This window comes from Chiloscyllium plagiosum, chromosome 30, assembly GCF_004010195.1.
Source record: "Chiloscyllium plagiosum isolate BGI_BamShark_2017 chromosome 30, ASM401019v2, whole genome shotgun sequence".
Taxonomy (NCBI): domain Eukaryota; kingdom Metazoa; phylum Chordata; class Chondrichthyes; order Orectolobiformes; family Hemiscylliidae; genus Chiloscyllium; species Chiloscyllium plagiosum.
This window is the reverse complement of record NC_057739.1, coordinates 37,985,805-38,004,481: the sequence shown is the minus strand read 5'-3', so window position 1 is coordinate 38,004,481 and position 18,677 is coordinate 37,985,805. Positions and strand designations below refer to the sequence as shown.

Genomic DNA, 18,677 nt, shown 5'->3' with positions numbered 1-18,677 from the left:
ATCTCTGGTGCTGTGAGACAGCAGTGCTGACCACTGTGCTTCCCCATGGCGATTATGAAAGGAAATGTGCAAGAGACATCAAAATCAATAAGAAATTTTATAATTATGTAAAAAGAAAACAGGTGATGAAGAGCCATGTTGGCCCACTAAAGACTGAAACTGGGGACATTGTCAATGACTACAGGGAAATGACAGAATAATTACTTTGCCTCAATATTTACAGTACCAAAGGAGGATAGCTTACCAGAGGTTCAGGGCAAATTAGTAGTGCAATGGAATCAGGGACTAAATAAAATTAAAGTAAATATTGGCAATGAGGAAATTAGAGTTTAAAGAGTAACAGATTCTTAGCAGTTTCCATGTAAGGGTATTAAAAGAAGTAGGGGAGCATATTGTAGATGTTCTAACTACAGTTTTGCAGACATCCCTAGATTTTGGAGTCCTCCTTTGGATTGGAAAATTGCAAGTGTACTCTGCTTTTTAGGAAGGCCATAAGAAGAAAACCAGGAATTACAGGCCAGTTAGCCTAATATCTGTGGTGGGGAAATTGTTGGAGTCTATAATCAAGAATGGGTAACTAAATCCAGCAGCACATTTTTCAGCTCATGCTAAATTGTCCATAGTGTTAGGTGCAGGGGTAAATGTAGGGGAATGGATCTGGTTGGGTGCGCTTCGGCGGGTCGGTGTGGACTTGTTGGGCCGAAGGGCCTGTTTCCACAGTGTAAGTAATCTAATCTAAATTTTCAATTAATTGTGGATTTGCCTGATAAATGTCATTGATTTTTTTTAAAGAGGTGACAAAGCTAGTGGATAGGAGAAAGCCAATGGATGTATTTTATATGGATTTCCAGAAGTCATTTGATAAAATGAGAGACTGTTAAGGGCAAATTACTGACATGGCTGGGAAAATAGTTGAGTGGCAGGAACAGCAATGAGAATAATAGGTGTGTTCTCACATTGGCAGGATGTGACTAATGGTGTCCCAAAGGATCTGTGTTAGGGCCTCAATTATTCACATTATTTATTAATAACTTGGTTTTCTGATGACAAAGTTAGGCAGTGTGCAGACACATTACAGAGGAACCTGGGTTACGCAAAGGACTAGGGTGGGGCGTTTTTCATTCAGTTAATTGGATACCATCAATAGAATGCAAGATAACAACATTGTTAACCAAGCATCAGGACCTTGCATTCTTGTTCAGATAATCTAAAATTCAGTTAATTGAATGCTGGATAATCGAGGTTCCTCTGTAGATGATAGCATAAAATTACAAAGGGATATGGATAGATTAAGTGAATGGGCAAAATTCTGGTAGATGGATTTTAATGTAAGCAAGTGTGAGGTTATCCATTTTGGACTGAAAAAGGTTAGATTAGGGTACTTTCTAGATGGAATGAAGTTAAATACAGTGGACTTCCAAAAAGAGAATTAGGGATTCAGGTGCATGGATCTTTCAAATGTCATGAGCAGGTGCAGAAAACAATCAAGAAGCTAATGAAATGCTGGCCTTTATATCAGGAGGACCAGAGTACAGGGATACTTGAGTAATACTGTTTATAATTTTCTTCCTTTTTTGAAGAAGGATGTCATGTTTGCAATTTTCTTGTCTGCTGGAACCCTCTTGAAATCCATGGAGTACTGGAATATTTCTACTCTACTATCTCTACAGCCACTTCCTTAAAAACCCTTGGGTGCAGGCCATCAGAACCTGGAGAATCGTCTGCCTTTAATTTGTCAAATACTTGACCCTTGGAAAGAGACTGTTACAAGATCTTTCCTCCCATTAGTGCCTTGATTATTTGTAATCTTTGGGGTGTTTGTAGTGTCCTTGACCTTGAAGATCAATGTATTGTTTTAAATTATCTGCCATTTCCTTGCAACCCAGTTATAGAGTCCTAGAGTTGTACAGTATGGAAACAGACCCATCAGTCCAACTCATCTATTCTGACCATATATCCTAAATTAATCTTGTCCCATTTGCCAGCATTTGGTCCATATCTGTCCAAATGTTTCCTATTCATGTACCCATGCATATATCTTTTACATGTTGTAATCGTACCAGCCTCTGCCACTCCTTCTGGCAGTAAATGCACCAACCTCTGTGTAAAAAAAAAAAAAGTTGTCCCAAAGATCCCTTATATATTTTTTCCCCTCTCACCTTTAAACCTATGCCCCCTAGCTTTGGACTCCCCTACTCTGGGGGACAAGACCTCACCTATTCCTGCTCTCCATGCCTGTCATGATTTTATAAACCTCCATAAGGTCACCCCTCAATTTCTGATCCTCCAGGAAAAATAGCCCCAGCCTATTCAGCGTCTTTCTATAGCTCAAACTCTCCAACCCCAGCAACATCCTTATAAACATTTTCTGCACCATTTCAAGTTTCACAGCATCTTTGGTATAATAAGGAGACCAGAATTGCATACAGTATTCCAAAAGTAGCCAAACCAATGTTCTGTACAGCTGTAACATGACATCCCAACTCCCTGAGTAGCTCTAGTAAATCTTCCTGCCAAGATATTTGTCCCTTTCCAATTCAGGAGAAAACCATCCTTCTTATACAGATCACGTACACCCCAGAAGAGATTACAATGATCCAGAAATTCAAATTCCTGCCCCTTGCACCAGTTCCTCAGCCATGCATTCTTCTGCTCTATCCTCCTTTTCCTAATCTTTCTAGCCTGTGGCACCAGGAGTAATCCAGATATTACTACCCTTGAGGACCTATTTTTTAATCTCCTGCCAAATTTTCTATGTTGTCTCTTCAGAACCTCATCCGTGGGGTGGCACGGTGGCTCAGTGGTTAGCACTGCTGCCTCACAGCACCAGGGTCCAAGGTTCTAATCTATGTCATTGTATACCAATGTATACAACGATCTGCTGGTTGCTCTTCCCATTGAGAATATTTTGCACCCTATCTGCGACATCCTTGTGCACCTGACTAGAGAGTCTCCTATCACGATCGATCTCTTGGAACCCGACATACTCCTCATTAAAATAGTGCCAGTCTCGGTACCAGGAATCTGGCTGCCAGTGCTACATTCCACTGAGAGTCCATCACCCCCTACATTTTCCAAAACAACATACTTGTTTGAGTTGGCACAGAAGTCTGCTGCACAACCCATCTACCTATCCTACCTTTCCTCGAGTTAACCGACTGACTGTGTCTGCAGTTTTTCTACTTTCCTGAAGCTTCCATCCATCATACTCCCTGGTTCTTTTAATTTCCTCATTGTCCCAAGCTGGCACTCCAAACAATCGATGTGCTCCAATAAGATTCACAGCCAACACTCTTCCTGCAGACGTAATCATCAGGATCATTTTAAATTCTTTCTCATCTCCCATATCAGACAGATAGAGCACATCACTTTACTAAAGGCTATCTCTGCACCTTAATCTACAAAATAGCACAGTCTTATTGTTCTTAAAAAAAAAAAAAATTGCTGATCAATGAAATTCTGACACTCACAGCATCGTTCAGAGGTCCATGCTTACTTCAGCTACTTCAATTTGAGAGAGAATGAGGAGAATTTCTTCCTCTATGTATTTTACAATTTTGGAGTGCACTGCTTTCCGTTTTGAACTTTCTTGCTGAAAACAAACCCAACAATTCACCAGACTGACTCCAAAGATGAGAGGTTTTTCTTATGAAGACAAACTGACCAGTTTAGGCCTATTCTCTGTGCTGCTGCACGAGTGTACTCCTTGCTCTCTGGTGGTGGAGTTCACAATAAATGTGGCCAATGGCAAAAGATCTTCTAGGAATCAAAGCAACAAGTGAGATTTGTGGCAGATTTGGGTGAGGCCTATCTTGATGTTGAGTGCAGTGAGGCCCATCTTGATGTTGAGATTGTTTTGCTCCATCCTTTATGCTTTTCACAAGTGGTGTGACTCTTTAGAAAGCAATAACATACTAATTAATAGTCATTAATAACACCGCATGTCTCATGATTAATATTCACACTCCCATCTAACCATATTTATCAAAGAAGGTGGTTGTTGGGGAAAAAAATTGACAAGGAAGCCAAAGCATGTACCTAGTGGATTCAGTCTACCTCTTGCTCTGAACCACCTCCGTGTTGGATACCGGGCAACGACATCTTGGGTCACAATGTGAGGACACCAGCAGAACGCAATGTCCTCTATAGATGTTTGCATTCACTGTCTGGCAATGCATGATGACCATCTGGCATTTCTAATATGCACTGGCAGTGCACTCTGGAAGTAAAGTCTTGCATTGCAAGGCACATTGGTAATTTGCATTGAAAGGCTGCACTGGGGCCACTGAGCACCAGGACAAGCACAATTTGCAGACTGCACTAGGCTGCATCTCGGGCTCTTGCTCCTTTAGCACTTGCTCACTCACTTAGATCCTACCAGCTTACTCACAGCATCTCTGCTTGACATGCTATGCCATGTCAATAACCGCAAATCACAGAAACTGACAACTTGCATTACCGATAAGCAGTTCTCAGTTCCAAGGGGTGCACATCTTATCGGACAGCTGTGAGCTATATCAGTCTTATACCTGCTTCCTGTGCTAGTAGCTTATATGGGAAATACCCTGAAGTTGTAGCAGGTGGGCAGTCATATATGCAACTCCAAAGAAAGTACTGAGTAATGCAGTCTGTGAAGTGACCGGTGAATCAGGCGCATCTTAGCACAGGAAGTTAAGGGGAGGGCAAGTGCAGCTGATGTGTAGCACTGAGCCACAGCAGCTTTCTGGTCAGGCTGGAGTTTAGTTGTGAAGAGGGCTGCAGGATTTTGAAGGAGTTGATACTGTAAAGCATGACTGGGAGGGTGTAATAGAGGAGGGATGTTGTCAAAAGGGAGACAGCGAATGTCCACCCCAGGCCTGTACACACCATATACCAGTGTCTGGATGGGAAGAGTTGGCAAATCTGGACTGGTTTGGTAGAGAAGCGTGATTCCTATGGAATTGATGGAATGGGCTATTAGGAGGGTACAGGGATATTGCTGGAGGCGCTGGTCACTGACTCAGTCAGGCTGAGGCTAGAATCTGCTGGAGTGGAGCTTGCAGTGTCACTTTGCATCGTGCTTGAAATCAAAAATGCACAATGGGAAGAAGGTGGTTGCAACCGCACTCTGAGTGGGTGGGGTAAGTAACTTGTGCTGTGAGGAAGGTAGCTGTACCAATGACTGCACTTGGGGCTTTAAAAGGGCAACAACTTGGGTTGCGGGCATGCAGCCTGCTTACTTTAGGGCACTTTGCAGCGTTGACCCTCCCTGGCACAGCCACTGCTGGACAAATCTGTCAAAGCTATATTTTTTTTTTGAGTAAAGAAGTATCCAGCCATTCAAGAAATTGAACCAGGAGGGCCAAAGGTGTCAGCTGGCTGCACGGACCTCTATATTTTTAGGCTCCGTGTGTCCCTGAACAGCTGCCAGCGAGTGTGTAAACACATAGTATTCATACAGGGAACGTCAAAAGCACATGCATGAAAATGAAAACCGTTAGTATTTATATACATCGTGCTATTTACAAATAACCTTCTTCACCCGTGCCATCTAAGTACCCTCAATATGTTTTATTCTTTTTCTGCCTCCCACTGTGTTTCAGTGAACTCCCTGTATCCACAGCTGGGGTGGGGGAACCCTGCTCTGAAGCAGAGGCAGTTGGCTGTGGAGGTTTGGTAAGGAGACTTTGGCAAGGCCTGTGAATAGACAGGCCAGCCATGCTGACGGTCTTTTTTTTCCAGATGCAAGTTGACTCTCGGCTATAACTTCCAAGCTGGTGGTGGTGGGCCTAGTGAATGTTTGTGGTGTGCTGACTGGAAACACCTGTGGAGCCTGTATGTGTTTCCACCTGTGCTTCCTGGCACTATTAAATCTCCTTGTGAGGATGGGTCACTTGGAGTGGTGTCAAGATGTTTCCTCTAATACCTCAGCACTATCATCCTTGGAGGTCTAGGAGTGCGATTCTTCCTCAGCCAAGCATACATAGGAGCAGAAGTGGATCATTTGGTTTCCTCAAGCTGGTTCTGCTATTCAATAAAATTATGATTGATCTCTGTGTTTCAAATTCCATATTCCCATTGACCTCCTATAACCTTTGATTCCCCTGCCTGACAAAAATGTGTCTACTTCTGCCTTTAAAAATATTCAAATATTCCTATTCCATCACCTCCTGAGGTAGACTTACACAGTCACATAACTAGCTGAGAGAAAACAATATTCCCTCATCTCTGTCCTCAAAGGGCATCCCCCAGTTATACAACAGGGTGAAACATCTGTCCCATGTCCACCTTGACAAGATCATTCAGGATCTTATGCACTCCATCAAGTTATCCCTCAGTATTCAAAGCTCCCATGAAAACAAGCCCAACTTGTTCAACCTGCAATAACTATTTAAATCCTGTCTGGCACACAAATAAAATGGGAAAGGTGGCTTGGCCATGGCTAACAAGGGAAACTTAAAGATGGTATTAGGTCCAAGGGAGGGCATGCAAAATTGACCAAAAGCAATAGCAGACCTGTGGATTGGGAGCAATTTAGAATTCAGCAAAAAAGGACAAAAGGATTAATTAAAAGTAGTACAAGTGAGCTTATGGGGAGCATGTAAATTGATTGTAAAAGTTTCTATAGCTATACAAAGAGAAAAAGATTAGTGAAGATAGATTTCTTACAATTAGAAATAAACAAGGTTATAATGGGGAACAAAGAGTTGGCAGATCACCTACGACATATTTTGATTCTGCCTTCACAAAGGTAGACACAAATAACATTCCAAAAATGGTGGGGAACACATGGACTAGTGAGAGAGAAGAACTGAAAAAAATCAGTAGCATTGGTCATGAAATGGTTTGGGAAATTGATGGACTGAGACCAACAAATCCCCTGGGTTTATTTACATCCTAACTTACTTAAGGAGTGGCCCTAGAAATAGTGGATGCATTGATGGTCATCTTTCAAGATTCTGTGGACTCTGAAACAGTTCCTATGGATTGGAGGGTGAGCAAGGATGCTCTGACTATGGAGGATGTGTATTGAAAGTTTCAGACAGACTGATCTCTGAAGAGAGACTAGCTCAATTAGGATTATATTCATTGGGGCTTAGAAGAATGAGGGGGAATCAAAAGAATCGCAATCTAAGGATAAAAGGGTAGGCCATTGGGACTGAGGTGAGGAGAAATTTCTTCACCCAGAGTGTTGAACCTGAGGAATTCTCTGCCACAGAAAGCAGTTGAGAACAATACAGCAAAGGCACAGGCTCCTCAGCCCTCCAAGCCTGTGCTGACACATTTTGTCTTTCCATACTAAACTGTTTTCACTTGCAGGATCCATATCCCTCTATTCCCTTCCTATTCGTGTATTCGTCCAAGTGCTTTTTGAATGCTGCTTTTGTGTCTGCTTCCGCCACCTACTCTGGCAGTGCATTCCAGGCACTCATCACCCTCTGTGAAAAACTTGCTTTGCACATCTCTTTTAAACTTCCCCCTGCATACCTTGAACCTGTGTCCCCTAATAATTGACCCCTCCACCCTGGGGGAAAAGCCTCATACTTTCCACGCCATTCACAATCTTATGTAATTCTATCATGTTGCCGCTCAGTCTCCTGCGTTCCAGTGAAAACAAATCCAGTCTATCCAACCATTCTTCATAGCTAAAATCCCCCATACCAGGTAACATCCTGGTCAACCTTCTTCTGTATCCTCTCCAAAGCATCCATATCCTTCTGATGGTGTGGTGACCAGAACTGCACACAATATCCAAGTGTGGCCTAACTGAAGTTCTATAAAACTACAGCATAACGTGCCTATCCTCATACTCTATGTCCCTTTCAATGAAGGCAAGCATGCCATTGGCCTTTTTTGCTACCTTATCTACCTGCGCTGCCACCTTCAGTGATCTCTGGACCTGTGCACACCCAAATCCCTATGCATATCAATACTACAAAGAGTTCTACCATTCACTGTGTAATTTCCACCTGTACTTGACCTTCCAAAATGCATCACCTCACATTTGTCTGGATTAAATTTATTCCATTTTCTCTGACAATTCTCACTATCTGCAACTCCACCAATCTTTTTATCACTTGCAAACTTACTGATTAGACCAGTCCCATTTTCCTCTGAATCGTTTATGCAGACCCCGAACAGCAGAGGTCCCAGCACTGATGCCTGTGGAACACCAGTAGTCATAACCCTCCATTCCGAAATCCTTCCACTGCTCCCCTCTGTCTCCATTTGAAGCCAAATGTTTTCAAGAAGCAGATAGGTATAATTCTTTGGACTAAAAGGATCAAAGTGTATGGGGAGAAAGCAGAAACAGGGTATTGAATAGTATTATCAGCCATGATCATATTAAATAAGCAGGGTATTTTCAGAAGAAGCAATTTTATGTAGTTTCCTTGCTAATTGCAGCAATGTGTAATGCCTTTGTTTGATTTTTCCCTTTTTTTTCTACAGGCACAATGTCTCAATCTAAAGGCACAGTTGTCTTAGCCTACAGTGGTGGATTGGACACCTCATGTATTCTGGTTTGGCTGAAAGAACAAGGATATGAAGTTATTGCATATCTGGTAAGATATTTGAATTTTTAATAAATTATGTAATTTATTTCGAAGATCAGCGATTTAACATAATTGCCCTCTGTGACTGAAAAATAAATTATACTGTCAGGTTATGGAAGTTAAACAATTATACTGCAGAATAAATTTACTGAAAGGTAATGTGAAGATGGCAGTTGGAATCAAACGCTAGAAGCATGAATACTGACCTATTTGTAGTAGGTGTGCTGCTGGAAAAGCACAGCAGGTCAGGCAGCATCCAAAGAGCAGGAGAATCGACGTTTCGGGCATAAACCCTATTCCTCTTGAAGGGCTTATGCCTGAAACATCGATTCTCCTGCTCCTTGGATGCTGCCTGACCTGCTACGCTTTTCCAGCACCACACTCTCGACTCTGATCTCCAGCATCTGCAGTCCTCACTTTCTCCTATTTGTAGTAGGTACCAAGTTCACTTGCACAGATACAAGGGTCCTTGGTACAGGGGTGGCATGGTAGCTGGCTCAATGGTTAGCACTGGTGGCTCAGTGGTTAGCACTGCTGCCTCACAGCACCAGGGACCCGGGTTCGATTCCAGCCTTGGGTGACTGTGCAAACTCCACACAGACATTCTCCCAGTGTCTGCATGGGTTTCCGCCAAGTGCTCTGGTTTCTTCCCACAATCCAAAGATGTGCCAGTTAAGTGAATTGGCTGTGCCAATAGTGTTCATGGATGTGTAGATTAGATGCAATAGTCAGGGGAAATGTAGGGGAATGGGTCTGGGTGGGTTACTCTTTGGAGGATTGGTGTGGATTTGTTGGGCCAAATGGCTTGTAGAGATTATATGATACTAGGTTATCTACATTTGAAAACCCTGAAATCAAAGAATCCCGACAGTGTAGAAGTAGGCCAATTATCCCTCCGAAGAGCATCCCACCCAGAACCACCACCTTACCTTGTCCCTGCATTTCCCATGGCTAACCCACCTAGCCTGCATATCCCTGGACATTACAGGCAATTTAGCATGGCCAATCCACCTAACCTGCACATCTTTGGACTTTGGGAGGAAACCAGAGCACTCAGAGGAAACCCACGCAGACACAGGGAGAATGTGCATACTCCATGTAGACGCTTGCCTGAGTCGGGAAATGCGCCCAGGTCCCTGGCAACGTGAGATAGTAGTGCTAACCACTGAGCCACCAGGCCGCCCCAAAGTGTAAAGTGGTTGTTGGGATGAGATCACAAGAGCACCTGGTCTTGTATTTGCTTGGCACTGATTATTGAAAATCACCAGACCAATACTTAAATTTACAAATTGATTACTTTTGTGGCTCATGGTGTTACTTTAGCTCCTTGTATTCTGCCTCACAAGCTGGTTAATTAGTCCTTTTCTGATTTATGAGGCATTCTCCTGCAGCCTTCAACTCCTTTTTTTTTAACAGAAAAGTACCATATAAGTTGCTGGATGTGGGAGCTGATAATGATACAGCTATAGCAACAGGCATCTAGTATATGTGTGAATGAACAAACAGTAAGTATTATATGCAAATGAGACGAACAGATTGAGAAATCAGCAAAATGCAAACTAAGTGGTTAATTCAGTTCACATAAAGAAGCTAAAAAGACAAAATTGAGAAAAAAAAATTACATCCATATATTTCCAATACTTCACAGCTGAAGGAATGAGAATGCAGACTTTTCATTGTTCACTTTCTGGAACAAAGTGTTTGCTTTTAATTCATTTAAGGGACATCTGTAATTGTCCTGGACAAGGTGCTGGTAAGTCACTTTGCAAACTGTATGCCTTACTGGTCATTTCAGAAGGCAGTTAAGAACCAAACACTCTGATGGGCATCTAGAGTTACATAAACATCCGATCAGGTTATGTTGCTGAAATAACTTCAGAGAGGCTGGCATCTCTTTACTTACACGTGGAGAGTTCTTGGCACTGGTCCAGCTCCCTCAGAGCCAGCTCTCCGAATGAACAGAATGTCTGACACTCCTGTTCTTTTTTTTTTATAATCTCCTGCTTTTTTTCTTTTTCCCACACTACCGCCTAACTGACACTCCTGTTCTTATCTGTCAGACAAGGCTCCCTGATTGGATCAGATTAGCAGGCCTACTCAGGGAGCTCCTATTCCATGAAATCCTTCTGGCTGATCTCATTGCAATCATTACTGTTACTGCAGATGTCTTTCCCCAAGGTACTTCACTGAAGCAGATGGGTTTTCAGGAAGCTCTTACGTGGAATGATATTTTTACTGCCAACAATATTGGGATATAAAACTGTGCATGGAGGATTAAGTAAAACAGCAGTATTGCTGGGACTATTTGAATAGTGGGTAGGGGGATTCCAAATTAAGAAAGGTAGAAAGGAATACTACATTGTTTGCCCTATCAGAGTTATGGGAGCTCTGCAGCCTCAGCAATGTCACTGAGAAAATGGTTACTGTTAAGGAAAAGGAAACGTGAGGACGCCTTTACTTTCAGTAGAGATTTGTTTTCTTGGCTAGGGCTGATTAACCAGCATGATCAGGTGTATGCAGCATTGAGGCCCGCAGTTGACTTCCTGCCTGGGCCATTGAGTCTCTGTCTCTGTCCCTTTTCATCAAGAAGCAGCATGGAGGCTGCTGCCTTGCAGTTGATGACCTTCCTATGTGGCACTGTCTGTGCTGCCACTGACATGATGCCAGCCAAGAAAATGCCACTTAAGTGTCTAAGATGCTATCTGCCTTCAGTTAGTGGACAGCCAAGCTGGTTTTTAAGAAAATATTGACTTGTTTGGTACCCTTTCAGTAATACCACTGGCTATGGAAGGATTTGTATTAACTGTATGTCAATACTTACTGAAGATTGAACATTTCCTTCTCCTGGTCCCACAGCTTCTTTCTGGACCAAATCTTGCTTTAAGTTTTCCTTCAAAAGTAAAGCTTTGACTAGACTCTTTTTGTCTAATAGTGTCTGAAGTTCTTAACCTTTTCAAATTATGCCCACTGAATACAAATCTTGCTCAGAAAAGAGTTATTCATGGAGTTTTAGAAAGTGACTAACTTTTTTTTTAAGATGGTCTACAGTGTGGAAACAGGCTCTTTGGCTCAACAAGTCCACACCAACCCTCCAAAGAGTAACCCACCCAGACCCATTTCCCTCTGACTAATGCACCAAACAATATGGGCAATCTAGCATGGCCAATTCACCTGACCTGCACATCTTTGGACTGTGGGGGAAACCGGAGCAAATCCGCACAGATGCAGGGAGAATGTGCAAACTCCGCACTGATAGTCACCCAAGGCTGGCATCAACCTGGGTCCCTGCTGCTGTGAGGCAGCAGTGCTAACCACTGAGCCACCTTGCCGCTCTAAATAATATCAGATGTCATTAATACTGCAAGGAACTCAGCCTCTAGAACTACAAACCTCTATGCTCCATATATGTTTAGCTTCTCAGGTACCTGTAATCTACCAGTATATCCCATAACTATTTTACGTCCTATTTCACAGCCTATCACTGTGTCCATAATCTTATTTGATCGATATCAAATGTCAATTTATTTCACTGTAATCACCAACAGTCAAACCTATGGATGGTGTTTGGTACGTTACCACAGATTTAAAAATATGTTAAATATGGTGGCATAAATGAAAAGACTTGAATTTACATAGTACTTTTCACAATCCCCAGACACCTTCAAAGCACTTTACAGCCAACAAAATACTTTTGAAGTGTAGCCAGTGTTGTAACCTAGGAAACATAGCAGCTGATTTAGCTCAGAAAACTCAGACATCTTTGTGAAAGTGACCAAATAATCCATATTTTGCCAAGTTCATTGATGGGTAAATATTGAACAGGATACCAGGGATAACTCCCACACACTACTTCACAACAGTGCTGCCAGATTTTGTTTTATATCCATCATGAAACAGGCAGATGGAGTCTTGGTTTAACATCTCATTTGACAGACAAGACCCATCAGTGCAGCGTTCACTCAGTGTTGCACTGGAGTGTCAATCTTAACTTTTGTGCTGAGTCTCAAAAGTGGGATTTAAACCTAGAATCTTGTGACTCAAAGGCAAATGTGCTCTGAATCACTGCTGACACCAAAAGAACGTGTGTCTGGGCTGTATTTTAATTACTCAGTGAAGGGGTGTGAGAGGGTTGCCGGAAGGAGTAGCACGCATTTCAGTCAGTGCTTTTCACAGTGCTGCAGTTAACACAGTTTGGGTATTCACTAATGCAATGGGAAGGAAACAGTCCAAACTCAAGGAACTTCCACATCTTAGACAAAAATCATTGTTCCGATTTAACATAAGCACGTATGATAGTGGAGCTTGAGAAGAAATAGAAGAAAAAAATATGCTAACATGTTCTATTTATGTACTGGAATTCCCATTTAATAAAAAGTGGCAGTAAAATGCCACTTCTAAGAAACATTGAAGCTCAATAAGAAATTAAGGATTTTGCAAGTTGCTATCTTGTTTGATGAAATTATTGATGAAATAAGACATTAGAGTTCCAAGGATAATACTTAAATTCATTTATCTCATAATCTCTCTTCTGCAATCTCTCTTTGAAAGATTTAATAAATACTATTTTAAGTCCCAATATGTTTATTTGTTCAAATGTTTAATAACCAATCTTATACTACTGTGTTTAGAAACAGGCACGAAGATAGTGCTTACTGTGGTGAAGGTTTTTTTTCAGTGATATCATGCTATCAGAACTACTCTGGTTTGAAATGGTTGTAAAATATGCAAAATATGATAAATGATTATTCATGATAAATAAATATTTAGGCTTTGTGATTTCTTAATTTCTTTTTGCTCCTTTGGTAGACTGAAATTTGATTAGTTAATTCCTTAGTATTGGATCCAGTAGCTGCATATCTATATTCTTAATATACAAGCACTTCAAGGAAATGAAATGTGATTCTCTTGAATGAATATTGGCTAAGTATAACACATTGCTGTGTACGTATAGAGATACATTCATGGAAGCCATCAGCATTTGTTTGCTATTAATAATCTCAGTCAAAACATCTATAAACATTTCAATGAATATGTGGAATAATTCATTTGAAATTCATGTTTGGTAATTTATTTTATCAAAAGTATAACTTTTTAAAATTTGTTTTGAAGTCACCAAGAATACTCACGGTATTAATACACACTTTTTTTTTCTAATTTTGATTCTTCTTCACCTTACATGTTCTTGAGGAACATAGACCTTAAATCTAACTTAGCAGCAGTGATTTTAATTGCTGAGTGAGAATATCTAGTGAGCAGCTGGCAGTGGGGATCCCCAATAGATATTCAAGGAGAAAGTGAGGACTGCAGTTGCTGGAGATCAGAGCTGATAATGTGTTGCTGGAAAAACGCAGAAGGTCAGGCAGCATCCAAGGAACAGAAGAATCGATGTTTCGGGCATAAGCCCTTCTTCAGGATTCTTGAATAGATATTCAAGCCTGGCCATTCTCAGCATGCCATTGACTAATATTCTGAGTTTACATTTACCTGCCCATTAACGATAGTTGCTGCCAGGGACCAAAGAGAAGGTTTCTGGTATGGATGGAAGACCATGAAAGTCTATTATTCTTTTGAAAGTACCAGAGGATTTCTCCTGGCTTACATTAAGACACATTAAATGGCAAATATTTTGCTATCTATCTTTGATCCCATGTCTCTTTTCTGAGAACTTTGGCCTGACTCTGAAACTACTCCTAATGTTTGCACTATGGTGTTCAAAGATATGATCACATATTAAAGAACGACCTCACTGGCTTTGACTGATATGTTTGCTGCCACTAATTTAAAATTACATAAAGGCAAAGTACAGCAGATGCTGTAAACCTGAAACAAACAGAAAGAATGCTGGAGAAGCTCAGCAGGTCTTGTAACATTTGTGAGAGAGAAAAACAGAGTTGATATTTTGGGTTCAGTATGACTTTTCTTCAGAACTTTTTAAAAAGCAGCTGACCAAATCAGAACACAGCAAGCCAGGCAGCATCAGGAGGTACAGAAGTTGACGTTTCGGGTGTAACCCTTCTTCAGGACAGGTTCTGATGCTGCCTGGCTTGCTGTATTAATCCAGCCTTCTGCTTATCTACTTTGGATTACAGTATCTGTAGTTTGTTTTTGTCTGATGCCAGATGATGTTATTGCCAGACAAGTCAGATCTCATGCAGAAATCTAGCCGAATAGATCATATTTTTATTTGTTTTGGTTTTAACAAAAACTGAAATATAAGCACGCAATGCTGTAGGCTTTGCTTTAACAACAAAACAGATTTTTTTTAAAAGAAGAAATGAATACAAAATAAAATAATCTGAACTGTCTACTTAAGCTTGCAATGAAATAATAATTCCAAAATGCTCCTTTACAAACTGAAAAGAACTCAACTCAAACAGCTTTTATATAGTCCTGAAAATGCACAGTACACAAAACGTGACTCTGGCATCCCTGTATCTAATGCCTTGGTTGGTTTTAAATAACTTCAATTTTTAGACTGGAACTGAAGATATATTCTTCCTGAAGCTATCACACGTCTACTAAATGTGGACAGCTTTAAGTAATCTCTCCATGGTTTGATCCCAACACTTCTGGTCTGATGGTAATGCTAGCTCTTCACTCTAAAGTAACTTAGTTCACTGTATAGCCTTCCTTTCTTTGGAGGTCTTTACAGAGCCATCAGATTCAAAAGACTTCACAGGATTGTCCCACTGAAAGTCAAAAGGAAACTAAAAGTTATCCCTCTTTGCTTTGGGAGTTTCTCTTAAACTGTTTTTTCTTACAGAAAGTTCCTGAACACTTGAAAAAACATTGAGGCCCCATTACCTACCGATCAATCTAAATAAATGAGAGTCCATTAGTGGTGCACAAAACCTACTCATTCTAAAGGCAAGCCCTAAAACTTGCTAAAGAAAATCACTATAGCTACAGAAATACTTACAAATTAAATTTTAACTTCAAAGATACATAAAACCCAGCAGTTGCAAAACTCAAAAACCAGAAACCCAAACTAACAGCAAACAATATTTTAAAAGTTATACATATAAATCCAACAGGTTACATTACACTCTGACCGGTTTGTGTTCAGGAAAGGAGGTTTACATTGCCCCAAACTGGTAGGCTGAAGCTGTGGTGTAGTGACCAATATAACTGTATCCTACTTTATCAATTCTGAAGGAATACTTTTACCTTTACCTCATTGCAATACCAAAAGTGCATTGTTGGAAACACCTCTTTCAGATGAAATATTAAACTGATACTTAGTGTCTGTTTAAGTGGATGTAAATGGAGCTCCAACAGTATATTTTTTTTAAAAACTGAAGGTTTTCATGCCAGACATTGGTCCAGTTCTTTCTTTCTTTCCACCTATTGAAGGTGACAAAGTATCCCTAAAGGAAATTAAGAATAGGAAATACCAACTTTTAGGAAGGATTACGACAGCTCAAGAAACGTGACACCATCCAGATAAATCAACCCATTTGATTAGCACAACATCCATAAACCAAAAACATCTATCACAGCAGTGTGCACTGCAGAAATTCACCAACATTCCTTAGACAGCCCCTTCCAAACTCACAGCCCCTTCCAAACTCACAACCCCTTCCTTCTAGAAGAACTAGGGCTGCCACCTGCAAGTTCTTCTGTAAGTCACTCACCATCCTGAGGTGGAAATATATAGTCTTCCTTTCACTGTCACTAGATCAAAATCCTGGAATTCCTGCTCTAAACGGCATTGTGGGTCTACTTACAGCACATGGGCTATAGCAGTTCAAGATATAGCTCACCACCACTTTCTTGAGGGCAACAAGGGATAGGCAGAAAATGCTGGCCCATGCAGTGACATCCACATCTATGACAAAATTTTAAGAAAAAAACTCCTACCAATATTCTGATTTTTTTTTTCCAGTTTATATCTGGAAAAAGGTTTAGGAGATGGCAATTTAGTATATTTCTGGTAGGAGAGCAATGTATAAGGTTTGTCAAAAGAAACGGTTGAAAGGCTATAAGCTAACAAAGTATACAAGATATATTCCTGAAAAGTTTCTTGTAGGAACAATATTGTATGAGCTATGAACACTTCATTATCAGTTTATTTGCAATTATATTCTGAAATGCATGTGGTGGTAACTAAAACATAAATACATGGCATTTTCAGGCAGAAAACTTGCATCTGTTGTACAGAACAATTTGATTGAAATTGGGAGGAGTTACTGAGAATAATTCTGCCATTGAGTTTCCAATGCGTGCTGTAAGCAGATTGCCACCTAGTGCACAACTTCCTTGCAGCAGATTCGATAGGAGAAACCAGCCAGTCTACCAATATTAGAAGATGAACACTCAAAGTTCAAGACAGGCTCTTGTTCTTTATATAAATTCAAATTTTTGCTTAAGAAATCCCGAATGCTAAACTGCATGCATTTTATAAAATATTCTTGCAGCATATTTGCAGAGGAGACAATATTTCTGAGTTCATAAAGTGCTAAGCATATACTGATGAGCAATAAAAAGCTGCCTGGCTTTTTTTGACTGGCAGCTCTCGGTGGACAGGACTTCTTCTGTCATCCTTGGTTTTATATATATGGTTGAGATCCCTATTGTTCTGATTGAATCTAGCCTCTTGTTTTCTTTGCTCTATTTAGTTGTCACTTGTTGTATGTAATTCATTATACAGTCAAGTCCACTGATTTAAAGTATTTTTTTAACGATATAATATGAGGAAATTTAGGATGTGGGTAAAATGATGGACAGAATAAAAAGGCATTCACTCAGTTTTATGGGCAGTTTTATGGAAAGTCAGCCAGTGTTTTAGAGGCAACTGTCAGTTATAATGGTTAGGGCCAGGCTATTGAGCTGATAAAAACCTGTCAAAGTTTGGAATGAAAGTTCATGGAATTGGTATTTCTAAAGGATGAGTTTGAATGGCCTGAAGTCTCAAAACTAATGATTTTGAATGGCTTCTTTTATCTATTCAATTACCAGAAACTTTAATGAACTTTCGGATCTCTATATTGTGTAGATTGTAATAAAGGTAGATAGACTTTTAAAAGCCGGATTCTTGGCAATATGGAGGAACAGAGGGATCTTGGAGTCCAGGTCCATAGATCTCTCAAAGTTACCACCTAAGTTGATAGGATTGTTAAGGCATTTGGTGTGTTGGCTTTCATTAGCAGGGGGATTGAGTTTAAGAGCCGCAAGGTTATGCTGCTACTCTATAGAGCCCTGGTTAGACCACTTGGAATATTGTGTTCTGTTCTGGTCACCTCATTGTAGGAAGATTGTGGAAGCTTTAGAGAGGATGCAGAGGGGATGTACCAGGATGTTGCCTGGACTGGAGGGCACGTCATAGTCATAGAGATGTACAGCATGGAAACAGACCCTTCGGTCCAACCTGTCCATGCCAACCAGATATCCCAACCCAATCTAGTCCCATCTGCCAGCACTTATCCCATATCCTTCTGAACCCTTCCGATTCATATACCCACCCAAATGCCTTTTAAATGTTGCAGTTGTACTAGCCTCCACCACTTCCTCTGGCAGCTCATTCAATATACATACCACCCTCTGCGTGGAAACGTTGCCCCTTGGGTCTCTTTTATATCTTTCCCCTCTCACCCTAAACCTATATCCTCTAGTTCTGGACTACCCCACCCCAGAGAAAAGACTTTGTCTATTTATCCTATCCATGCCCCTCATGATTTTGTAAACCTCTATAAGGTCACCCCTCAGCCTCCGACACTCCAGAGAAAACAGCCCCAGCCTGTTCAGCCTATAGCTCAAATCCTCGAGGAGAAAGTGAGGTCTGCAGATGCTGGAGATCAAAGTTGAAACTTTATTGCTGGAACAGCACAGCAGGTCAGGCAGCATCCAGGGAACAGGAGATTCGACGTTTCGGGCACAGGCCCTTCTTCAGGAATGAGCAGAGAGTGTTCAGCAGGAGAAGATAAAAGGTAGGGAGGAGGGACTTGGAGGAGGGGAGTTGGCAGAGGAGATGACCTGGGGTGTGCAGTGAGAGAGGGACTCACTGAAATCTTTGTAGAGAGAGGCAGAGAGCTTCTTCAAGGAAGGCATCCTTGTAAGAGGATTCGCAGTAGGTTGAAATCTTCGAGGAGAAAGTGAGATCTGCAGATGCTGGAGATCAAAGTTGAAACTTTATTGCTGGAAAAG

General features: G+C 41.0%; 1 protein-coding gene across 2 annotated transcripts in view; it reads left to right on the top strand.

Moving 5' to 3' along the window:
• ass1 (argininosuccinate synthase 1) overlaps positions 1 to 18,677 on the top strand; it is a 162,714-nt gene that overhangs the window by 10,313 nt on the left and 133,724 nt on the right. For both annotated transcript variants that reach the window (XM_043720419.1, XM_043720420.1), the window contains exon 2: positions 8,431 to 8,543. In XM_043720419.1, the coding sequence (XP_043576354.1) occupies positions 8,436 to 8,543 (108 nt within the window). In that variant the 5' untranslated portion in view covers positions 8,431 to 8,435. The remainder of the gene's footprint in view (positions 1 to 8,430; positions 8,544 to 18,677) is intronic.